The sequence below is a fragment of the Hypanus sabinus genome, chromosome 3 (assembly GCF_030144855.1).
Source record: "Hypanus sabinus isolate sHypSab1 chromosome 3, sHypSab1.hap1, whole genome shotgun sequence".
Lineage (NCBI taxonomy): Eukaryota > Metazoa > Chordata > Chondrichthyes > Myliobatiformes > Dasyatidae > Hypanus > Hypanus sabinus.
The window spans coordinates 151,885,103-151,911,821 of NC_082708.1; the positions used below are offsets into that span (position 1 = coordinate 151,885,103).

Here is a 26,719-nt window from a genome sequence, read left to right on the forward strand (position 1 = left end):
ACAAAACATACATTACAAATTTTCCTCATTAACAATACTACGTTACTAATTTCTTCAACAGGTCTGAACACTCACTGGAGCAGATTTTACTAATGGGACAAAGAGGATGTAAGGGACCTTCCAGTAGTCCAGGCTAGGAACCTCTGGACTCCTTCACCTGGGAGTAAAAGGGAGCAGTTCTCCTTCCACTGAAGCCCAACAGTGTCCAGGGCCTCCAGTTCTAGAGCCGCTGGTGCTGCGCAACAGACCAGGTACAGACACTGCTATAGATAACATGTACACAGAGGCAAATAGGAAATTTACGCAGGGATGTCCAAACAATTCCTGCAACACTGGAAATATAATAACTGGAGCTGGATGAAAATGTTTGCAATATGAAATTATGCAAAAAATTTACTGATTTTACTAATGTGTACCTGATAGTCATATAGAAGAGGGTTGTGCAAGATAATTAAAAATGATGCCAATTCCAAAATATTAAAGATTTTGAATTCCTCCTTCCAATCCTTTACATCTTAATATTCAGAAGTAACTTTTATTAATCTAAATTTCATCTGTAGCTCTTAAAAATATTACCCAGTGTTACAGAGCAACAACAGATCATGGTAGAACCAAAAGGCAGATGTTAAAATTGCCAAAATGTCTTTGCAGTATCTGATTTACAGTACTATAGAAAATACCAGAATAATATCCTTAACGTTTGGAAAGGTATATTATAATTGTAAGCTCTAAAAAATACATTGTCCATAATGCCAGAAGATATTTTGTACAATATTAGCAATGCAGTTTAGTGCAGTTTGAGCATTAGGTTTAAAGTACAGGCTATTCCAGAACAAAGTCAAAAAAAAGTTTTAATAAACTTGTGCATAGTTTTTTTAAAGCAGTCTCTTATCACCAAGTAATTTATCATCTTTATTTCAGCACATTTAAAAATGAACATCCAATGAGCACAAATTTCAAGTTTCCTGAATACAGAGCTTATGGAAAGAAAGTTAAAATTCTTCCAAGAAACAAAATGGAAAGTCATAAGGAAACTTGCTTAAAATTACTCAGTCAAATTCACGAGCATAAATATATCTGAATAAACAAGAATGAATCTTTATAGCAGAAAATTATGAAACTGGCTGCTGACTATACAGAGTTTTAAGTCTTGTAATTCAGGATCATAAGATAATGTAGACTGGTCATACCACAATCAAGAAAGGCAATCCCAGAAATAACCTACAGCAGTACAAAGTTGTGAACACAGTAGACCCAAAGCAGTTACTGTCAGTTGCTGAGAGATTGCTCAGTAGAAGTGGGAATAGTGAAGATGAAAGTTGTTCTCTGGGCAAGAACAAGGAGGGATAGGGAAGACTTAGGGGAAAGGGTTCTCAGTGCAATATAAATAGTAGTATGAGAGAGAATAGGAGTTGACCAGGACCTAAGAGGACACAAAAGGCATTCCTGGACAGGGAAGATCAAGGGGAAGGGTGAGAAGTGAGGTGGTAGCAATGAGCAAAAGCCGCAGTATCTGAGCTCAGCTATAAGTGTATTTACCACTACGCATCTGTGTGTGTTAATGATCATGGTTCAATAATTTGACAATTTCTCACCGATATACCAAGACCATGGTCCATCAAGCCTATGCAACCCTTGACATGCAATTACTATCACATACAAACTTCTCCTCCTCAAATGAGATGATTGAGTGTGTCTGAACTATTATAGGCAGCCCCCCCCCCAAAGAAATTTGTATGTACTTCCAGTATCATAGTCAGAAACTCAAATGATTTGACACTGCTATACTGCAAGAAATGCAGTAAGTAGGAAATAATTAACTTAAAATACAAGGTACTGGGTATCCCTTCCAAGACAGCAGAGTGAAAGAGAAATGCCATCTTATCAGGAATGAGCTAGTCTGATGTCCTAGTGACCCTCTCTATAGGACAATGAATACTTCTTGTACTTTGCCATTCAACCTCTTTGGCCCATACTAGCTGTCAGAGCATTATTCCCATTTCCACAATTCCCACATCCTCTCCGTCACTTGTCCTTTAACTACGTACCACCTACAGCATAAAAAGAGGCCCTTCAGCCCACTGTGCCCATGCCAACCATCAAGCACCCATCTATATTAGACCCCTTTTTAACCTCCTCAAATTGAAATCCTCCCCCAGATTCTGGCACTCACCTAAAGAGTCGAGTGAGTTTGAATTTATGTAACCAATTGGCCTACCAACCCACACATCATTAGGATGTGCAAGGAAACCCAAGCACCCAAGAGAAATCAACAGTCATAAGGAGAATGTGCAAATTCTACAGAGACAGAAGAAATCAGAACCTTGAGCTCAACCTATCATGGAACCAGTAAGGTGTCATCATCCTAATACTGCAAAGTACAAACGAAGCCATTGAGGACATAGTCTAATTCATGCCCTGCTTAATCACCTTTTTCCAGTTACCACAGAGCTGTTTCTTAGGTAACAGTGTGAATTACATTCATTTGAGGCACAGCAGACAGTTGTTATTCTCCAACAAAAATATAGGGATTAAGCAGTCATTGTTAACCTCACAAAAGCCTATGACAATATTATTATGCTGAATTTCATCCCCAAAAACGTCCCACTAGAACAGGGCTGATCTCCAGGATTAATAGAAACTATGGTCAAAGTGGTGCATCTAGTAGACTTGATGTCTCACAGCTCAATTAAAGGGATTTCAATCCTTATATCTAGTGCAAATTAGAATTCACATGCTCTCCCTGAATCCATGGGAGTTTCCCATATGTACTCCAGTTTCTTTTTGCATTCCAAATACATGTGGGCTTATAGGCTAGTTATTACAGTAAACTGCACCTAAAACTGGAGATATTTTCACATGCAGAATAGTGGAGGCTATAATCCAAATGACTATCAATTTATTTACTGAATCCTAATGGAATTGACTCTACATGCAGCTTCTGCAAAAGATGCTCTATTACATACCACATAGAATATGACCCCTTGATTACCAGCATGACCCATCTCACAGCACAGAGCAACAATCAATACTAGCAAAAACCGGCATTATTCATCTCTCCACTTCCTAACCCCTGTATCATGTCACCATATAATGGGGAAAAAAAATCATGTTTTTGAAAACTTAAGAGGAAGAGGCAAAGATGGCAAGTTAGAGAATACTGGCCGATGAACAATATTGAAGATTCAATGAGGGAAAAGAAAGTAAAGATATTTCAAGTATGGAAAATTGTTATCAAACTAGTAACTTCCAAGAGCTAACCAAGAGGACAGTCCAGGGAAGAGCAGTGGATGCTGTCGATACGAAGTTTAGCCTTTAACTTGCATGGCAGACTAGTCTGGAAGGTCTGAGCACATGGGATCGAGGAAGAGACAGCCAATTGGATTCATAATTGGAAGCAGAGAGGGAAGATCAAAAATGTTTTTTTTTCATGAAGACTTGGACTAGTGATGTGTCACAGGGTTTGTGCAGGGACTTTTGTTTGTTATTTATACAATCAATTTGGATATGAATGTACAAACCATTGTTAGCATGTTTTCAGGTGATACTAAAATATAGTGAAGAAACATTTCAAACTTTAGAGGTTCTTAACCAGCTAGTTAAGTGATCAGAAGATTGCCAAATGGTTTTCAATTTGGACGTTTGAAGTGTTGCATTTTGGGAAATTGAACCAATGTAGGACATGTACAGTGAATGGTTGGGCCTTGGGAAGTGTTGGAATGGAATTTTTTATTGTCAAAAGTACTAATACAGTGAAAAGCTCGTCTTGCACACTGTTCATACAGATCAATTCATTGCACAGTGCACTTAGGTAGTACTAGGTAAAACAAAAACAGGTTTCAGAATAAAGTATAACATACAGAAAAAGTATAGTGCAGGTAAACATTAAAGTGCAAACATGAGGTGTAGATTGTGAGGGAAAGAGCCCATCTCATCATAACTAGGGAACCATTCAGGTGTGATAGAGGCTCTCTTCGAGCCTGGTGCTACGTACTTTCCGGCTTTTGTATCTTCTGCCTGATGGGAGAGAAAAGTAGAGAAAATGCCTGGGGTAGGTGGGATCATTGATTATGCTGGCTTCTTTACTAAGGCAGTGTTTATAGAGGGAAGTTGATTTCCATGGTGTGTAGAGCTTATATGTCTAAAGATAAGCTTGCCCAATTTTATTCGCATATTAATCCTCAATGTGACAGATGTCACTTAGAAGTGGCTTCATTGACTCACATGTTTTGGACATGTCCCACTTTACATAACTATTGGAAGGACATTTTTGATGTCATTTCCTCAGTATGGAATATCGATTTACAACCCCATTTTATTACTGCAATTTTCGGTATACCAAATGAAGATGGCAATCAGCTTTCCCCTTCAATCAGACGAATGATTGCCTTTGTAACATTAATTGCCAGAAGGTCTATATTACAAAACTGGAAAGAAGTAAATCCTCCTACTACATTTCAGTGGTTCTCCCAAACTATTTCTTATTTGAGTTTGGAAAAAATCAGAAGCACTATCTTTGATTCTTCAATTAAATTTGAAGAAACCTGGGGACCATTTATTCGACACTTTCATATGAATTAATTTGGCCTATTTCAGATCCTTTTCTCTACTTATACTTGTTCAGGTATGGAGTTCCGGAGTTCTTTTCTTGACACCTTTATATATTTATAAAGTGCTATTATTGCCCATGTTAGTTTTAGTTTAGTATTTTTTTTCAATATATATTTTTTCTCATATATAATTTCAATTTTTTTTTCTTCTTTTTTCGACGATTATTTTTGTTTTTTTTTCATACATATTTATATAGACTTGATTGATTTATGTACCTTTTGTTGATGGATGTTTTAATAGGATATTATTATCCTATTACTAATGTAATCTCAAGTTTATTGAATCTGTAATCTATTCATTATTATGTGCTGTTTTTTTTTATATATGAAATTTAATAAAAAGATTGAAAAAGAAAGAAAGAAAAGATTTCCATGGTGTGGACACAGCTCAGCCAATTCTCTGAAGTTTCTTGAAGTCACGTGCAGAGCAGTTGCTATATCAAGCAGCTCTGCATGCTGGTAGAATACATTCCACAGTGCATCAACAAGTATTAGTTAAGGGGACCAAGGAATATGTACAAAATTTATTAAGAGCAGTGTCAAAATTAGGTGGGGTGCTGAAAATGCTCTGTACACTGGCTTTCATCAGACATGGCACTCAGTATAGGAGCTGATACATTATGTTACAGTTATACAAGATGTTAGCAAGACTGCATTGTGTACAGTTTTGGCTGCCCTGTTAAATGAAATTGATCAATAAACTAGAAAGAGTGCAAAGACTTATGAGGATGCTGCCAGGGCTCAAGGGCCTGAATTTTAGGGAGAGGGTAAGCAAACATGGTCTTTATTCCTCGGAACATACAAGATTGACAGGTGAAATCAACAAGTACAAACAAGCTGGATGAACTCAGCAGGTTGGGCAGCATCTGTTGAAATGAGCAAAGTTTCGGGCTGAGACCCTTCGTCAGGACCCAAAACATTGACTGTTCATTTCAACAAATGCTGCCTGACCTGCTGAGTTCATCCAGCTTGTTTGTACGTGTTGATTTGACCACAGCTTCTGCAGTGTACTTTGTGTTTAAGATTGACAGGTGGCCTGACAGAGGAGTACATACCATGAGGGGTATAAATAGAATGAACGCAGAGTCTTTTCACCAAGAAAGAGGAACTAAAAACTGAAGGTTATGGATTTAGGAAAGGTGAAATATTTAATAAGTAATTCAAGGGAAACTTTTTTCATGCAGAAGAGAATGCATATATGAAATGAGCTTCTACAGGATGTGGTGAGGCAAGTATATTAACAACCAAAAGACATTTGGATAAATACACAGATAGGAGGGGTTTAGAGAGATTTGGGCAAATATTGGCAATTGGGACATGAATGAGTTGGGCCAAAGGACCTGTTTTCATGCTCTATTACTCTATGACGAGGTTTATAGACAGTCTAGGTCTTATGAGAAAACTCAAGAAACCGGGGAGATAAAATAACTTTAGCAAGAATTAAGGAGAATCCCAAACTCGTTTACAAGTATATTAGAAGCAAGGGGGTAGCCAAGGAAGGAATTTGTCTCCTTAGAGACCAGAAAAGTCATCTACACTCAGTAGCACCTACTAGGTACCTCCTGTACCTAACAAAGTGGTCATTTGAATACGTGTGCAGAGCCAGGGAATGGGCAAGATATTAAACGAAAACTTCCCATTGGCATTCTTCAGAGAAAAAGACACTGAGACTGGAGAATTAAGTGAGGAGACGCTAAACCCCCAGAGCTCATTTCTAAATATCATGATTATAGAAAAGCTTTAAACTACAGACTTGCATATGGAATTTTCCTTTAAAATCATTTCAGTTGCATAATTATTCCTCCACTAATTGCATGTTCTGGAGTAGCCTGTTCTTGGCATAGCAACTAACACATTTCATAACAAATACCAAAAGATAGAAAATGTTGCACACAATAGTGAAGATGACATGCTTAAGACCTACATTAATGCAATGCCTTGCATTCAATATATTTACACCTAAATAATTTAATTACACAAATTTAGCTACTGCAATTACATACACAGCAGCCTTAAATTTATGCTGCAGGATTAAAATGCTCTTTACTGTTCAATTTTACAACAGTTTTTCCATTTGAAGTAGAACACTAATCAAACTCCCAAAAACCACAGTTGCTGGATAATGCTTTGTGGTTATTTCAGTAAATTTTCCAACTCATTTCTAGCCAGACTTCAATATTGTATGGAGTGGGGTGGAGAAACACCCTTTATCAGGACTCCTATAGCATTTATTGTAACTTGTCAATGGCTCTCAAACTGGTCAACTTTTACTATTTAAATTATTTGTTGATCTTTTGTTTCAAAACAGAGATGACTTAAATAAGCATTTGCACAATTTAAAAAAAAAACACATTACTTTTACATCCCACTTGTGTTTTAGCTTTTGTAAGGTGTTAATTGTCACGTTATTGATTATATAACATATCACAAGGCTGATCCTGACATCATAAACACAAACATATTTTTACAAGGACAAATCCCATTATTGGAAAACTTAATCGACCCACGACATGGCCTTGATCATAGAATCAGGAAATATCTAACAAGGTCAGCTGAAAAACTAATTAGCCTAATCCCATCTTCCAGCACAAGGTGTATAGTCCTATAAGGACAGTGTTAACTTCACATCCAAGCATTTTATAAATACAAAGATTTCTGTTTCTACTATCTTTTCAAGCAACAATAACTGTTATTTTACTATTTTAAATTTGTATTGCACAATTATCTTCTACCAGATGTCTTACCAATCACATCTAACTGTGGATAACTAAGCTGTTCTACCAAGATGGTTGGACTTTAAGGAAACACAATCTGCATTACACAGAGGGAAAAAAAAACTTTGATTCGCCACATCTGCACAGATCAAGAAATTAACTGAAATGACATGAGAGATGTTTCAACTCAAGGTAATACACCTGATTGATTTAAGCCATGCTTTTGGACTCTAGACATGAAAGGCAATTATAGAGGAGGAGTAAGCTATTCAGCCTTTAAGCTACTTGACCATTTAACAAGGTTATGACAATGTATTTTAAAAAAGGATCGTAAACTGAAGTAATACCTCTTCTCACTCCCTGCCATAAACAAATGAATACTAAAGATCAAAAGCCATTATTAAAGCAGAACAAAAGGAGCTGGGGCACAACATAACCAAATTTCAGCTGTCACACTAGCTTACACAGAATATTACAGCACAGTAAAAGTTTTTTCAGCCCACAATGGCAATCCAAACTAAACCCATCTGCCTGCACATGGTCCACATCCCTCCATGCACCAACGTACATCTTCTTTAGCACCCATGTGCTGCCACCGTCAGGAAGCCATGGACTGCACCCAATTTCCCACTGTACATCAATGCTCCTATGAGTCCTGCCATTTCCTGTATTTTTGTCTTGCAATTGCCCTCCCAAAGTTGTACAAAGGTACAATCACTGATTGTTGCAGAATACCACTGGTTACAGACCTTCCTTACTACCTTATTTTGTAATAGTCAAGCCAATTTTGAATGCAATTTATCAAATCTCCATTGGGCAAGTTTTAACAGACATTGTATTTTGAGATGAGCTTCATTTTCAGTACAAATGCAAGAATCCAAACTTAGTTCAAATGCTGTTCAATTCAATCCAAGAAATGTAATTACTGGGTGCATAGAAGTACAGTGCATAGCTCATTGAAAACTGTCACAACTTGAAAGGGTAGTGAGAAAGGTGTTAGCATGCTGCTGGCCTTCATGAGTTTGGACACTAAATATTGGTGCTGGGATACTAAATTACAGCTGCACAAGTCGTTGATGAGGCCACATTACTGTGCATAGCTTTGGTCACCCTATTATAGGAAAGACATTAAGCTGGAAAGTACAGAAAAGATTTGAGAATGTTCTCAGGTCTAGAGGGCCTAAGTTATAGAGAAAGGCTGGCCTGTCTAGGACTATATCCATTGGAGTATTTGAGAAAGAAGGGTAACCTTATGGAAACATTTAAAATTATGAGCCATAGATAAGATGGCTGGCAAGTCTTTTCTCTAGAGCAGTGAATTCCAAAATTAGGGGACATAGATACAGGGTGAGAAGACAACGACTTATAAGGAACTTGGAGGAAGCTTTTTCCATGCTCACAATCCTCTGCATATGGAAAAAGCTGCCAGAGGAAGTGGTTGAAGCAGGTACAATTGTCTAATTTCAGAATCAGATCTAGTATCATTGCCATATATTGCGTATTTTGTTATCTTGTTTCAGGGAGCACATTGCAATACTTAATAAAGTATATATAAAAAATAAATTAAATAAGTAATGCAAAGAGAGGAAAAATAGTAAGATAGTGTAAATGGGTTCATTGTCCATTCAGAAACCAAAGGGCGAAGGGGAAGAAGCTGGGAAAATGCACAAAAAAAAAGGCATATGGAATTTAATGCAGACAAGTGTGAGATATTACACTTTGGGAGGACAAATCAGGGCAAGACTTAGTGAGTGGTAGAGCACTGAGGTGTGCAGCAGAACAAAGATCTGGGAATAGAAATCCATAATTTCTTGAGCACATTGGCCTTCAGAAATCAGGGCACTGAGTACTGGAGTTGGTATGTTAAAGTTGCACAAGATGTTGGTGAGGCCTAATTTGGAATATTGTGTGCAGTTCTGGTAAGCTACCTAAAGGAAATTTATCAATAAGCTTGAAAGAATGCAAAGAAAATTTCCAAGGGTGCTGCTGGGACTTGAGGACCCGAGTTACAGGGAAAGGCTGAATAGATTGGGACAGGAGTGCAGGAGTATGAGGTGAGATCTTAGAGGTATACAAAATTGAGAAGTAATGAATCACAATCAGAATCAGGTTTAATATCACTGACAAATGTCATGAAATTTGTTGTTATGCAGCAGCAGTACAATGAAATACATTATATAAATTGTAAAATTAAAGTTATATTTTTTATACACACTTTTTTAAAAAAGTTAAAAAAGTAGTGAGTTAGGATTAATGTAAGTAGATTTTCCTCCCTAACTCTGGGCAAGACTAGAAGGGGTCACAAGTTCAGAGTGAAAGGTGAATATTTCAGGCAAATCTGACGGGGAACTTCTTCACTCAGAGGGCGCAAGCATGCAACAAGATCCCAGCGGAAGTGGTAGATAAGGGTCGATTGTAACATTTAAAAGAAGCTTGGGCAGGTATATGGATGAGAGGGACATGGAGAGCCAGGGTCTGGTACAGATAGATGGGACTAGGCAGACCAGATAGGCCAAAGGGCCTGTTTCAGTGTTGTAATGCTCTATACTAACTAGTATTAAAGATATACAAACATTTATAGTACACATTCATTATAGTGAGCATCTTAAGGCAAAGATCACCAAATAAAAACTAATGCCTCTAATTCCTCCAAACATTTCCTACCTCCATATTATTTACTGCTGGCAGGAAGGCAATTGAGATCCCTTTTGGAAATGAAAAATAAAAATCACAAATCCACGTCAACTTAGCTAGTTTAACCAGCTGTCAATGTATTTCAGGGGTAGGACCTGCCACTAAAGCGGCACTGCACAGGACATTCTGATCTGAAACTTCACCTGGATAATTGTGGATAGTGGAGGAGGTAGCATAGATATAGATATAGCCACCCCATATATGGCCCAATACAATTTAACTCTTCCTCTATCCTCCAGCTCAGTCAACATAGATAGAAAAATGGGGGGAAAAAAAACATGGTTAAATGTGGCAAAAATGGCTATCAAAAACAGCAGTAACAAAGAAAATAATAGACTAAACTTCTCCCTCGGCAATTTCATCCAAAGTTGTATTTGTTTTGTACCATATTTCTCTACAGCCTGTGACTTTGTTCTACTTTTCTTTAGGATCTTCTATAATGGCTTATAAGTGCTTCTTTAAAAAATATTTCTCTATGAAGTCATGTGAAGAAAGACCAACTTTGGAATTCAAATGTTCTGACTTGGACTTAAAGCCAAGACATCAACTGTCCCTCATTGCTTAGGGTTGCAGAGAGGTGTTCTACAATGAGGAAATACACTTACAACAGGAAACATGAGCAAAGCAGCTGACCAACTATAAAACGTAAATAACTATGAAGTCCCTGATGTCTAGCAGCTTGCTACACTCCACTTATAGCCCAATTCAGCATTCTTTCTGAGTGAGTTATGTATAAGCCACATGCAAGCAAGTGAAATGGTTAATGAAAAGTACTTAATTACAAGGACATCTTCATGAAATCCAGGCACAACTAATTTACTTAGCTGGAGCATACAGAACTGTTTAAAACAAAACTGCATTTACCCTCGTGATTTATCTTTTTAATATTATTCACATCTGTAGTTGTTTCTAAATACAATGGGAGAGGTATTGCAGTGTGGTTTTTATTGAAACTGTGTGGCTTTATTGAAACAGGATGACATTAAAGCACATGCATTCTTGATTTGTGTCCTCCATTACCAATGCAGCTAGCTTCTTACAGTGTTGACACTTAAGTTTCTCCAAAGAGAGTTCTCAATTTCATATTGTACATTGAGCCTTACCCATTAAAGACAGACCAAGATTGACAGAAGATATACCCTCAGCGGTACCTGTATCCCTACATGGATAACAAGGTTAGAAGTAATGCATTTAGGGAAGACAAAGAAAGAATATAGAATGTACATACTTGTCAAAAGACTCAGATAAGTTCTGCATCACAGTGGTTACACTAGCCTGTGGGCTTCATATAACTGGCCTTAGCGTGCACTGATGTTAAATTACCTTCATTTCACAATTCTCGGCTTTCTTTTTGAGGAATGCAATAGCCTCATACCAACATCCCACATTACCACCCCCCACACTAAAAAAAAAACATGACATTACTAAGAAATATCATGATGGTGTAATGTCAAACTTAAGAAACTTAAGGAGGCAGGCATTTGAAAGAAAATTAAAATAATCTGAGCTACAGTTACATTTTCCTGTCATGACTTGCCCAAAATACATTGTTGGCTGATATTTTGGGCAAGAGATTATCTGGACACACAGCATTCACTTCCCTTTCCTCACGTTGGAGTTAAGATTTGACTCCTTCCTCAGATTTCACTCTGCTACAGGCCTCCATCTATTCAGCTGTAAACCCAAAACTAGATTTGTAACCAGCAGGGCAATCTGTCAACACAAAGGACAGAAAATTTTAGATCTACTCGTGCAGTGAGGAATTAGTTTGCTAGAAGGTGGTAGTTGAAGGCAAGCAGTTCATAAGACAGAAAATCTCTCTACTAATGGGCCAGCTTTCAACTCGAAACAAGGCTAACCAAACAATACAGCCAATGTAGTAATACAGGCATGTATTGTGTAAGACAAAGTATAACTATAGGAGTTAAATAAGAACTACTAAATAGATGTGCACAATTCTAGTCACCACACCACAATGCATAGAATTTAAAAGAATTTATGGGAGACTTAAACACAAGTTGTCAAGTAAAAAGACAATTATGAAGAAAGGTGGGATGGAGCTTTTTTTAATGTCATAAGGCAAGAGTGGCTTATTAGAGATGAACTATAAAAAAAAGTATAGAAAGGGCAAATAGTGAGTAAAAATAGCCAAGTTATTACTAAGATCAGATTTAAGATACAGCAGTTGCCAGGTTATGACAGGATTCATAACCGTTCATATTTCAAACTAGCTTGTCAGATAAGAAGTGTGTCAGAAGAAACAGCTGCAATAGGAGAGCAGACAGGCTTGAGAAGAGTGGCTGCAGTCAGCTTCACTATGTCCGTGACCGAGTCTTTTCAGAGCTTCCAGTTCTGCTTGATCCAGCCCAAATCATTGCAACTTGTTGAGAGTGGGGGTAAGAAAAGGCACCTGCAGCTCTATAGCAGTTGGCAAATCCTACTAGTCTCAAAGTTCAAAATAAATTATTATTAACATACATATAACCAACCACATGCTACTCTGAGATTCATCTTGTAGGCATTTGCAGTAAACAGAAAGAAACAAATCATTGATAAACCTCATGACAGACATGGTCTTTTTGTTGCAAAAGACAACAAACGGTGCAAATACAAAAGAAAAATAATAACAATAAATATCAAGAACATGAGTTTTAAAGTCCATAGTTCAGTGTTGGGGTGAGTGAAGTTATCTTGTTCAAGAGTCTTTTGGTTGATGAAAATAACTGTTCCTGAACCTGGTGGTGTGGGACCTGAGGATCCTTACTTCCTCCTCAATTGCAACAGTGAGAAGAGCATGGTCTGGATAGTGGGGGTCCTTTATGATGGATGCTGTTCCTCTCTGACAGCGCTCCTTGTAAATGAACTGAATTGTAGGGAGGGTTTTACTTGTGATAATCTGGGCTGTGTTTACTATCTTTCCCCCCACTACTATGTCCACCAGTCTCTCAAACACTTATTCCTATCTATGGATTGTCCATAGCCCAGACGTTCATAACCTAGTGTGCACCTGTAATAGCCAAATGGTTGAATTGGGGTGGGTAAGAGGAAAAAGTACTTAGTGGATGATTATTTTTACATCCACAAAATAATATGGTACTGGAACTCAGCCTGTAGAGATGGTTAAAATGTAGAAATTCTTATCACATTTTAGTACCTAGACACAAACTGATAATATCATGACCCATAACACTACAGACCAAGTGCTGGAAAATCGAATTAGTCCCTGCAACCAGTTGTGTTTTTTTATAAAAAAAAGGCCAGGAATGGGCATGGCAGATGGAAAGCCTTCTGTGATACAAATCTACCAGCATACAAATAAAAATGCACCCATTTATTAAATTATACTGCTTTCCCAAATGACATCAGCTCGAATTCACTGCAGAATCTTTGGTTTAGTTTGCCAGTTTTGTTTTCAATTGACTATTGATCATTGACCCATTTTTCACTTCTCTGCAGATTTCATGGCACAATAGATAATTCTAGGTTAAGCAGTGGGCATCAATTTCACATATGAAAGAGTAATTTTGAATTAATATAACTAAAATTTCAGTAGGCATGGTACTGAAATTCAATACTAAAATTAATTCATATTCAGCTACAAGGAAGTAGATTACTACTTAGTAAAAATGAGATTTATTCAGTGTACAGCTATAACAAACTCAAGAATGTTTAATAAAAACAGAACTTTCAAACAAAGATGGGTTTGTTATAAATCATCAAATTGCAAGTAAGGGAAGCCAACAATGCAGCAACTTCCAGGAAAGTCTTGTACTCATTTAAAATATCATCCATAGGGCAAATTTTCAAATCAATATTAAATGAAAGATAAAATGTTTTAAAGTTTAAGCATTATGCATTTCTCTGGTCCTCATTTAAGCTGTTAGAGATTTAGAAACAAAAAGTCTATGGCAGTAAAGAACACAATTACCCTGTGAATTGGTATTAAAACATTGTTACAGCATAAAAGATTGTAAAATTGGGATTTAGTGAAAACTAAGATTATGTAATGACATTTCAATCCAGCAGCACAACTATTTAACTTTGTTAGTTATAATGGATTAAACCTTTCACAGTTCAGTTGTGTAATCTTATTTTCATCGGCAACATTAGTACTTATGAACTATAAATAACAAACGTTAACCTTAAACAGTCAAGAAACACTGGTCACTTAATCATACAAGTTTAGTGTAGTTCTTGCCCTGGGAAATACAGAAATCTCAATTTCCATACTATTTATCTTTTGGATTAATTAGTATCACAGATGGCTAAAATAAATATTTATCGCATTTAATGCTACAGCAACTCACTTTAACTCAGTTTTCTTAATGGAAGAAAAACTTTCCATCAAAAGATCCCTACCATTTTTAGATAAACGAACTTGTCTTGCAAATTCCTTATCCGTCTCATTAAATGCTTTGGTCAGCACAATTTCTAGATCTTCCTCTTGTGAAAGGCATTGTCTGAATGAAAGGAAAAAGGGAAATTCTGAGTAAATTTTACTTCATTGAGAAAATATAAATACGTGGCACATTTCAGTACATAGCAATAAAACAATAAAATAAAAACAGCAATGTTGAATTTAGATATTAAATCATGGAATTACAGTACCTTGAACCCTTTTCAACTTCAGTACATCCAAAGACACTTATCACTGAAAAGCATGGAAATACACTGGCCAAATTGTGCAGTGATACAATGAAACATATTCAAGTCTTTTATGATTTCAGAACATTAGATTTTACTCTTCAAAACATACTACTGTGGAACCATTTAAGAAATTCAGTTGCTAATTTGTACACAAAAAACTTACGTAAACCTTTTTTGGGAATGCAACTAGTAATATATTATTTAATAGCAAAATATTATCACAAAGTAAAACCTTTCCTAAAATGTACTAAGTTCTATACAAATGTAGTCCAACAGTATTTGCATCTTCAAAATCATCAACTAAAATGCAGCACTGGTTCAAAAATTAATTGATGCTAACACTTAAGGCATGACTGCAAGCCTTCACAACAATCTTATATTGTAAAATAGATTTGAACTGCAAAATAGGTCTACTTAAGATGCTGAATTTCATAAACACTCTAGTCCATTAATAGTAAAGAGTTGCTATGCCACTCTTTGAAAGCATTAATTGGTAGCCTGACTCAGAGAAAAACCCTTGCCTCAATGTCAAAAGATTATGGGATTAAGCCCTCTCCAAGCTTGACTACGAAATCAACAATGCACAGCACAGACAGCAGTACCATTTTATGGATATTAACTCAAGCCTGGCAACGCAAATGCTGGAGGACCTCAGTCAGTAAAGCAGAATCTGTAGAAAGAGACACTAGATAATGCACAAGGTCCAAGACCCAAGATCCTTCAAAATCGTTTGTTGCAAATTCCAGCAGTTTCCCCAAACAATCCTGGTATTCTTCTGAACAAATGGAGATGTGTTTTTTTCTTTAAATAAATCCTCCTTCCCTCATCCTCCAGCCCCACTCCCCAACTACAATTTCTCCATAATTTGTGCATTAGAGATGCCCTTGTATACTCTGCCAATGTTGTATCTCATTAGAAATTTTACATATGACAAGGTAATTTCTGCCTGTAGACCTTGATATATTCAAATTAACTGCTTTATTTGCCCACAATACATTCTCAACAATGAAAGATATTTTACTGGCGGTAAATACATTGCCCTTGAGGACAGGAAAGTCACTTCTGGACTTATATTCATATTGAGGTACGCATGGCAATACAGGGCTTTCAATTAAATCAACTTCTAATAAAATTACAAAATGGAATTACTCCACTGTCAAGAAACTGAAGATATTAAATGTCCATTTACTATTCAAAATGTACTTCAATAACATAGTACAATTTATACTCCTGAAAACTGGATAACCGATGTTATAATCCTAACCTCAAAAATCACAAATCATCATATTCTTCTATACATTTTAACTGGATCTAATACCAATCCAACATTCTCAAATTCCTCTTAACTTTATAAATAAAGGTAGAGAAGTGTAGATGCAAAATAACATGCATAATAGACAAAATCAAATATCCATCTTTTGACAATCTCTCAGCCATAATCCGCTCATCTCTAGTGACATATCAGTGAAATTGCAGTCAGCAAGTACACTCCTGCCAGACCAAGCGAAGAAACAAAAAAAAGAGAATGCTACGTAAAATTAAGTGCAATATTAAGCCTTCAATAGCAACTTACAACTATAAAGCATCTTTCATCACCTTGAAAACATCATAAATATTTTAAGGAAGTGGCATAACTTTGTAGTCATTATTGTAATGTTGGAAATGTAGTGATTATGTACACACCCAATGCATGCAACAAGGTCATCTCAAATAACACATTTTAATGTGGGCAGACTTCAGGGAGAATGCTTGGTTTTCTTCAAAGCAGCACATTGGGATTGTTAACAACAGACCCAAAGTTTAATGTATTTGTCTAAGATGCTACTTCCCAGTGCAGAACCTTCTCAGAATTGATTAGAATTCTGGATTTGCATGATAGGAAACAAAAGGAATTGATTTTAATATATTCTGACTCTTGAGTCATGAAGTATTACCAACTGAGTCTCAGATCTGGTGTTTATGACAAGGAAGGGGATTGGTATGTCACCACCCACCCCAACAACTTCCAGTGCACCTAAACCCAGTCACTGTTGGAGATGCAAGATCAGTCTTCTGGAGAGTGAACTCGCAGAAGGTATCTGGCACAGATGGTATTCCTGGCTGTGTCCTTTGAACCTGTGCAGATCAGCTGACAGAATATCTGTAGACATTTTTAACCTCTCTCTTCTTCAATCTGTGGTTCCCACCTGCTTTAAGACACTATCATCTCAGTACCTAAGAAAAACAAGATAACATAATTAAACAAAAATAGCCCAGTGGCTCTGCCATCCACCACCATGGAGTGCTTGGAGAAGCTATTCATGGTATGTATGTTCTCCATTAAACTAGACAATTTAACAAACTTAACCCAATGTGATTCACGTATCGCTGAATCGGGGCTACAGCAGACATCATCTCCCTAGCCCTATATCCATCTTGGAACATTTGGACAGTAAAGGCACTCATGTTAGACAATTCTTTATTGACTACAGCTCCACCTTCAATACTATTATTACAAGCCACCAAATTCCAAGACCTGGAAGTCAACACCTCCCTCTACAACTGGATCCTGACTTCCACAACAACAGACCGCAATTAATTAGGTAGCAACACCTCCGCTACAATCATTCTAATAAGGAAGTAAATTATAGGCCAGTTCGTCTGACCTCAGTGGTTGGGAAGATGTTAGGAGTTGAACATTAAGGATGAAGTCTCAGGATACTTAGAGGCACATGATGAAATACACCAAAATCAGCATGGTTTCCTCAAATGAAAACCTTGCCTGATAAACCTGCTGGAATTCTCTGAAAAAATGTTTGGCTCAACTTTGTGGGCTGAAGGGCCTGTATTGTGCTGTAGGTTTTCTATGTTAAATAGCAAGCAGGACAGACAAAGAAGAATTGGTAGATGTTGCGTACTTGGATTTTCAGAAGGCATTTGATAAAGTGCTGCATATGAGGCTGTTTAACAAGAGCTCATGGTACTACAGGAACGATATGAGCAGGATTGGCAGAAGGCCAAGAGTAAGAATAAAGGGAGCCCTCTCTGATTGGCTGTCAGTGTCAGTAAGGGTTGGTGTTGGGACTGCTTCTTTTTAAACAGCAATTCTAGGTGATAAAATTGCCGGCTTTGTGGATGACAAGAAGATAGGTGAAGCGGCAGGTAGAGTTGAGGAAGCAGGAAGGCTGCAGAAGGACTTGAACAGATTAGGAGAATGGGTAAATGGAACAGCTTCAGGCAGTGTATGGTCCTGCAATTTGATGGAATAAAATGGTAGACTATTTTCTAAACAAGGCAAATATTCAAAAATCCAAGATGCAAAGAGTCTTGGGAGTCCTTGTGTAGGATTCCCTAAAGGTTAATTTGCTGGTTGTGTTGGTGGTGAGGAAGGCAAATGCAGTGTTCTTATTCATTTCAAGAGAACCAGAATATAAAAGACAGGATGTAATGCTGAGGCTTTATAAGGCACTGGTGAGGTCTCACATGGAGTAATGTGCGCAGTTTTGGGCCCTTTATCTAAAGGATGTGCTGACATTGAAGAGGGTTTAGAAGAGGTTTTCAAGAATGATTCTGGAAATGAAAGACTTATCATATGAGGAGTGATTGATGGCTCTGGGCCTTTACTTACTGGAATTTAGAAGAATGGAGAGGGGGTGGGGGGAGAAATCTCAATGGAATACCTAAATAGAGTGGAGGTGGAGAGGGTGTTCCCTATGGTGGAGGAGTCTAGGACCAGAGGGCAAGCCTCTGAATAAAGAGAAGTTCATTTAAAACAGAGACGAGGAGTTTTCTTTAGCCAGAGGATGATGAATCTGTGGAATTTGCTACCACAGGCTGCTGTGGAGGCGAGGTCATTGGGTGTATATAAGGTGGAGGTTATTAGGTTCTTGATTAGTCAGGGCATGAAAGGTTACAGGGAGAAAGGGTAATTGTGTTGAGAGAAAAATGGATCAGCCGTGATGAAATGGTAGAGTAGACTCAATAGGCTGAATGGCCTAATTCTGCTCTTGTGTCTTATGGTCACCCTATCAAAAAGTTCCAGAAGCTGTACCTCCCTTTGCAACTGGATCCTCCACTTGCTAATTGGAAGACCACAGTCTATGTGGATTGGAAATAACATCTCCACCTTGCTGACAATCAACACTGGTGCACCTCAGGGATGTGCACTTAGCCACTGTTCTACTCGCTCTACACCAATGACTGTGTGGCTAGGCACAGATTAAATGCCATCTATAAATGTGCTGACAATACAACCATTGCTGGCAGAATCTCAGATAGTGATGAAAGGGCAAGATATACCAGCTAGTTGAGTGGTATTGTGGCAACAACCTTGTACTCAATGTCAGTAAGACCAAAGAACTGATCGCAGACTTTAGAAAGGATAAGACAAGGGAACACACACCATTCCTTAGAGGAATCAGAGAGCAATTTCAAGCTCTGGGGTGTCAATATTGCTGAGGATCTCACCTCAACCCAACATATCAAAATAGCTACAAAGAAAGCACAACAACGGCTATATTTCATTAAGAGTTTAAGATTTGGTATGTCACCAAAAATACCTGAACATTTCTACAGATGTAACTTGTACCATCAGAGAGCACTCTAACTAGCTGCATCACCATCTCCTACGGGTGTGGGGCACTACTGCATCGTATCGAAGCAAGCTGCAGAGAGTTGTAAACTTAGTACGTAGCATCCAAGACATCTACAAGGACTGATGCCTCAAAAAGGCGACATTCATCATTAAGGACCCTCATCACCCAGATTATGCGCTCTTCTCATTGCTACCATCAGGAAGGAAGTACAGAAGCCTAAAGGCACACAATCAACAATTCAGGGATAGCTTCTTCCCCTGTCATCTGACTGCTGAATGGATGTTGAACCCATGAACACTACCTGACTTTTTAAATTTCCTTTTTGTTTCGCACTATATATAATATATATACATACACACCACTAACTGTAATTCAGTTTTTCCCCCATTATGTACTGCACTGTATACTTTTCAATTCCTCAGTAAATCAGCCAGGGTAATGAAAAACCCCCATGCACATCTGACATTTTTTCTTCTTCCCTATTCCATCAAAGATTAAAAAAAAATCCTGAGCATGTAACACCAGGCTCAAAATCAAGTTCTACTGCACGGTTACAAGACTATTGAATGGTTCCACAGTATCTTATGTACTCTAGACCTCACAATCTATCTCATTATAACCCTGATCTTATTGTCTACTGCACATTCTCAGTAAGTTACTTTTATTTTGCCTTCTGCTAATGTTTACCTTGTATTACATCAATGCACGAGGTAATAGAAAAAAAACAAACATAGAAAACCTACAGCACAATACAGGCCCTTCGGCTCACAATGCTGTGCCGAACATGAACTTACTTTAGAAATTATCTAGGGTTACCCATAACATGATTTGATCTGCATGAACATCTCATTGTATCTCAGTACATATAACAATAATAAATCAATACCAATTCTTAGTAAAGGAATGAAGCAGAAAGGCAGAGTCATCATGACAGCAGAAACTCTATGAAGCAATGTCAAGTCTTATAAAATGACATTGTCCAAATCAACACCAGCAGTTGCTAAAGTTAACTTGAATTAGCTATTGAGAGAGAGAGGAACAAGATGCAGTAATAACAGGAAACTGTATATAAAAAAAACAAAATTGGCCAGTATGTACTTTTTTTTTGCAAGGAAGCTGTGTTTCCTTAAATATGATAATACAGTACTTAATCTTTTCAGGGTCTTGGTTGCCAGTGACAAATAACGTTCTGCAAGGGGCAGTATTGGGATCATTTTCACGGTACGTGTCAACAATTTGGATGACGGAATTGATGACTTTCTGGCCAGGTTCACAGACGATACAAAGACAGGTGGAAGAGCAGGTAGTGCTGAGGAAGCAGGACAGCCTACAGAAGGATTTAGACAGATTAGAAGAATGGGCAAAGTGCAGATGGAATACAGTGCAGAGAAGTGCAAAGTCATGCACTAAAGTGAATAATAAAGGCATAAACTATTTTCTAAATGGAGAGAAAATCAAAAAAAGATGTGCAAATGGAATTGGGAGTCCTTGTGCAGGATTCTCTAAAGGTTACCTTGCAGGTTGAGTCAGTGGTAAGTAAGGCTTTTTTTTTGGAGACTGCTAGAATACAAGACCACAGATGTAATGCTGAGGCTTTAAGGCAGTGGTCAGAACATACTTGAAGTATTGAGTAGTTTTGGCCACCTTATCAAAGAAAAGATGTGCTGGCACCAGAGAGTCCTGTGGAGGATTACAAGAATGATTCTGGGAATGTAAGGTTAATGTACACGGGGAATAGCATTGATGGTTCTGGGCATGTACTCCACAGAGTTTAGAATAATATTGGGGGGGGCGGGGTTTAGAATCTAACTCAAACCTATGGAATGTTAAAAGGCCTAGACAGAGTTGACGTGGAAAGGATGTTTTCTATAGTGGGCGACTCTAGGACCACAGGGCACAGTCTCAGAATCGAGGGGCACCCATTTAGAATGGAGATAAGAAGGGTTTGTTTATTTATTTATTTATTAAGCCAGACAGTGGCAAGTTTGTGGAATTCATTGCCATGGACAGCTGTGGAGGCCAAGTCATTGAGTATATTTAAAAATGAGGTTGATAACCTATGTCAGTGCCAAAGGTTACAGGGAGAAGGCAAGGTAATGGGGTTGAGGGATAGTAAATCAGCCAAGACAGAATTGCAGAGCAGACTCAATGGGCGAATGACCCAATTCCGCTCCTATGTTTTCATGTCTTATGGTCTCACTAGAACATATCCATAACTTCATAAAAGGTGCAAGCTGGAATACTGATTTACCTGAACATATAGAGAGAGTAAAAAATTTCAGGATGATCAGGCCAATTGTTTGCAGTCAGTGTATGCTGTGCAAGACTGTAAGGGACTAACTTAATTATAGATGGGTTTAACTCTATTTCACCCAACAAATAAAACAAACTAGATTGACACATAGTAATCCATTATAAGTGGCATACACCATGTACTCCCCCACCCCATGGAGATTCAGGGATGGACAGCTGGGACAAAGGACACCCCAAACACCAAGAAATGGTTTTGTTAAGAGAATTAAAACATTGCATGCTATTTTTAACAAATCTGTACTTAGCTATAAAATGTAGGGATATGCCCTTGTAGAACAGGTTTAACAGATATTTAAAAGGCAAATACTTAATGACAAATTGCATGAAAACCCCAAATTAGTGTTTTATAAACTAATATTTACTAAGTGATACATACGCAATATACTTTGCCATGTGCTTGTCACAAAAATCAGCTGCTGCTGTTCCACCATGTCCATCATACACTGCAAAATACATCACATTATCAGTCAGCAATCCGATATTAAAACGGTCCTCATTTTCTTTGCGTTGGCCTATTTGGGTGACACATCCAACTTTTCCCAGGCTGACGTTTGGAATGGGCTTGCCATATTTTATACTAGGCGGAAGCAGAATTGGTTCATCAATGCGGTTGTCCCAGATACCAAAAGAATCCCAGGGTGTCAGACGGCCACCACCATCTACATCAAACCGAGAAGACCTTCGATCACTTGCTGTAGTGTGGTAAAGAACCACAAGGCGCTTTTCGTCTTGAAGTAGCTTGAAGGTCAAGAGTCCTTGTCTTCGCACTTGAAAGCCACCAGATCTACATAAGGTGATTAGTGCAGCTGTTGACATAACTCAATGCACAGAGATCACCAAAGAATGAAGCTCGAGATGGAAAAAGTGAAGATTCTGTCTTCAGTGTGGATGACCAGTTTCAAATATCTGAATCCAGGAGTTTGCTACAAAAGGAAAAGTAAATATTTAAACAAAGCTGTGAACCACATTTTCAAAGTCAACATTTCACAATATGATTTGGAAGACTTAATTAAATGGTGTAATAGAGACACCTGAATCCTGAAGAGCCATTTCAGGAATCACACCTAGTGCTGACATTTAGTCAATGAAGCCACCAAGTTTTTCCCCTCTATTCCTAGAGGCCATTATCACTCACTTTAAAAAGCACAAAAAGTTTACTCCAAAATCTTAAAACTTAGCAAGCATGTGCACAATGTGGAAGAGGCTAAAGGAGTATTCTAACAGGAGAGAACAGTAGACCAACAGTAGGGAAGGAGGAGGGACATCAGAGGAAGGAAATGAGCAGGTAAGAAAGGAAGGGCTTTGGTTTGGCTACAATCAAATCTCAAGATTCATTTCCTTCAATTCGAAGCAAATAATACAAATGTTATCAACCAATCCATAAAATTTATCAGTTCAAACTTGGTGCACTGTTCAGAAATATGCAAGTAACCTTCCCAGGAGTTCAGAAGTTCTGCATACTTCAATATTCTAGAATGGCACTAGTCAAAGGTGAAATAATTAAGACATACCCACCAAACAAGAGGGGAAAGGAGAGGTGGCAATAAGTAAAAGCTTTGTGTGGGATGGAGAGGATTTGTCCCGAGAGCCAAAGGAGAGGAGCAGAGGGAGAAGGGGGTGAAAAAGACTAGAGTGGGGTAAAGGGGAGCAGCAGAGGCAGGGAAAGAGAGTGAGAAACAGGAAGGATGAGGAGAGGCCAAGACTAGGGTAACGGGGTAGCCGCGTACGTCGAGGTGTGCAAATGAACTGCGGGTCGAAGCGCCAAGGAAGGGGTTGAGGGGAGGATGGTGAAATAAATACCGTCTACGCCCTTCCCTGCGGGATCTCTTTACCCGGGTCACCACAATACCTTGCACCACAACAACGATGGCAGCTCGGCCCAACCCCTGACGCGCCCGCCCCGGTTTAAGCCGGCAGACGCCACGCACTAACTGACAGCCACCCCGTCCAATAGCAGCGCAGCAGACGCGACTCCCCCCCCCCCGCCCGCCCGCCCGCCCGCCGCCTCCCAGGGGATCTGAGGAATAAGATCACCGGCCTCCGAATGGGAGAAAAACGGCAGGAGTTCAGTGACGATATTGCCAACAGAAGCCTTTTATACGAGGTATTCACTCTGCAGTTGGACGAGTCGTGATTGACGGCTGAATCAGCCAACCGGCTCGGGGCTGCGTGGCTTGCCTTCATCAAGGGAAGAGCGGGCAGCGGTTGTCCTTGGAGACCGCCAGCGCCAGGCGATGCTGCGAAACGAATGCCCCAGCGTGAGGGGCGCCGCGGAGATTAAAGCGTTCGGTAGCATTTCAAAAACGCGCTGCTTTAGCGTGAAGCAACGGCAGCGGCATTTCCAGGGGATAAAGTCACTGCTGTGAACTGAAAATTAATGTATAAACGTAGCTGCACCACCATTCCGCACGAAGCAGTGGTTTCCAGCCAGCTCCTGCAATCGGATGCACTGCAGCCATATCTCGCAAGTTGAACAACCTTCCCTCCCCGCCTCTCTTCTCGTTTCCTCCTCTATCAAAACGCCCACGTTTACACACACTCACCTTGTGCGTTCTTTGCAGCCTATTTTGCCCCCTGGTCGATATTGTTTATTCGTACGGGAGCGATTTCGTAGCAGACAATCGGGAGAAACGTCATGACCCAAATGCGACGGCGGCTGTGTTGTGATGACACCACACGGTTATTCTCTTCCTTTCAATGGGGCGTTGTACCACGCTCTCAATCCAATTCGTCAACTTTGCAACCAATAACATAGCCATGCTTGCAAATGATGCCTGCACTGCATCATGAGACTTGAACTTCAACAGAAGAGGTAACCTTCATATGAGGCCTTATAGGTCAGTTTGCGTAATACTAGGATTGTCTTTTAAAATCAATTTATGACATGTCTTGTGTTTAAAAATGAACAGCGGAAATCTAATAAATCATGCTGTACTGAAATCCGTGAGCTTCTAATATAAATTTAACATTTGCCTTATCTAACAGTTTACACGAACAACTCAGAATGTTCCTTGATCTTCTAATCCCCATTGATACTCCAAATGCTGATCTATTTCCTTAAGCCTTAAGGAGAAAGCTTCCATGCAAATATTGAATATGCATTGTTTTCAATTTTTTATGGCAATGGGAAAAAAATCACTCCCTCGGTAGTGAATGCCAAGGTTAATCATGTCATTTTAATAATTAACCACAATTAGTCAGAATGTTACTGATAAGATATTTTGGTATAAAAGGGTGACCAGGTTAGAATTCAACTTGAATTTAAAGCCATTGTTCAGTGTCTTGCTTACTCAGAGTAAGAAGTGATACGTGAACGGGAAATAGAAATAATCAAACATCTTATTGTCCTCAACACACACAAAATGCTGGTGGAACACAGCAGGCCAGTCAGCATCTATAGGGAGAAGCAATATCGACGTTTCGGGCCGAGACGTCGACATTACTTCTCCCTATAGATGCTGCCTAGCCTGCTTCATTCGACCAGTATTTTGTGTGTGTTGCTTCAATTTCCAGCATCTGCAGATTTCCTCGTGTTTGCTTCTTATTGTCCTCCCTCACACTGGCCCAGCCCCAGGTAGCTGCCTACTGCACCAGAATAGGGGTTGTCTGATGGGGTCTTGCATTTAATAGGGCTGCTGTCTTGCAACTCCAGCAACTTAGGTTCCATCCTGACCTCTGGTGCAGTCCGTGTGATTCTCCCTGTGTCTGTGTGGGCTTCACACACATCCCAGAGGGTGGGGGTTCCAGGTTAATCTTGTCCCTACTGCGTAGCTCAGGGGTAGATCCTGGAGTGGGGGCTGATCAGAATGCAGGGAGGGTGGCATTAATAAGATGGTTTAGATGATTCACACAAATTGGTGGTTGATGGTTGGTGTAGCCTAAAGAGCCTTGTTTCCATGCTGTCTCTCAGTATGACTATATCTGGTTCTGTGTCTGGGCTCCATACTCACAAAAACTCCTTGTTCAATAGGCTACAAGTCTCCAATCCAACTAAGGGGCTTGTTTCTGATGGGAAGTGGGCCCACAGGTTGAGTACATGATATTGTTCATTGATGACACTGGCACAGCCTCTCAGCTACTCCTTAACCTCAGATCTTATCCCACATGTGGCCATTCTCATTTTTTAGACTTTGCTGGTAAGATCAAGTTATCTAGCCAACTGTTGCTACCTTGCATAAGAGTAGCTGGGTTAAATCAGATTGTGGGATGAGGGGTTTAAGCCCAAGATATCAACTCTTTATTTCTCTTGATAGATGGCTGCCTGATCTGCCTTAGTTTGTCCAGCATTTTGTGTGTGTTGCTCAAAGTTTCCAAAATCTGCAAAATCTCTTGTGTTCAAGTTTTGGGAGCTGTTTTAATGCCTCACATTTGTCCATCTCTCATTCTGTAGGAGTGAACAGATCTCAGACTGAAAGCAAAAACTAAGCTGACAATGATTTGAAATTGACCAATCATCCCAAATAATGTCCTGTATAAACACATCTCCATCCTTCCACTCCCTTTCTCAGTCCAGTGAGCAAAAACCTCTCAAGAATCCTGACTCTTTTTTTAAAAATATAAATTCTTTATATCATTATCAACTCTTATACCTAAATACTTTATACCATTTATCGGCCATCTAAATTGAGTTATTAATCAACATTGACTATAATCTCCTTTAGTAAGGGGTAGAATTTCACTTTTATCCCAATTTATTTTGTACCCTGATATTTTCCCATATTCTTCCAATCTAGAAGATAATTTACGCAACGAATGCAATGGGTTAGTTAGATAAATCAGAACATCATCAGCAAATAAGTTAATCTTATATTCCTCCTGATTAACTCTGAAACCCATAATATCTGAGTCAGTTCGAATTAATTCAGCTACTGGTTCTATTGCCAACACAAATAAAGCAGGTGATAATGGACAACCTTGTCTAGTTGACCTTGTTAACTGAAATGATGTTGAAATTTGGCCATTTGTCACCACTTTAGCTTTGGGGTTAGTATTTAAGGTTTTAATCCATTTTATAAAAGATACTCCTAATCCATATTTTTCCAATACCTTAAATAAAAAATCCCATTCCAATCTATCAAATGCTTTTTCTGCATCCAAAGCAACTGCCACACTCATTTCTTCCCTGTTTTGTGAATTATGCTAAGTAACTGAGTTATATTATCTGCCG

General features: G+C 38.7%; 1 protein-coding gene across 3 annotated transcripts in view; it reads right to left on the bottom strand.

The window, feature by feature from the left end:
• The window catches only part of ppm1kb (protein phosphatase, Mg2+/Mn2+ dependent 1Kb), a 37,852-nt gene extending 13,600 nt beyond the window's left edge, over window positions 1-24,252 (bottom strand). Inside the window, exons 1-3 of one of the 3 annotated variants that reach the window (XM_059965400.1) lie at window positions 24,096-24,252; window positions 21,929-22,475; window positions 14,378-14,478 (exon numbers count right to left, since the gene is read on the bottom strand). In XM_059965400.1, the coding sequence (XP_059821383.1) occupies window positions 14,378-14,478; window positions 21,929-22,368 (541 nt within the window). In that variant the 5' untranslated portion in view covers window positions 22,369-22,475; window positions 24,096-24,252. Of the gene's footprint in view, window positions 1-14,377; window positions 14,479-21,928; window positions 22,476-23,352; window positions 23,451-24,095 lie in introns of those variants that run through there. The other 2 variants (XM_059965403.1, XM_059965402.1) reach the window with 2 other exon arrangements.
• Window positions 24,253-26,719: the final 2,467 nt, after the last annotated feature.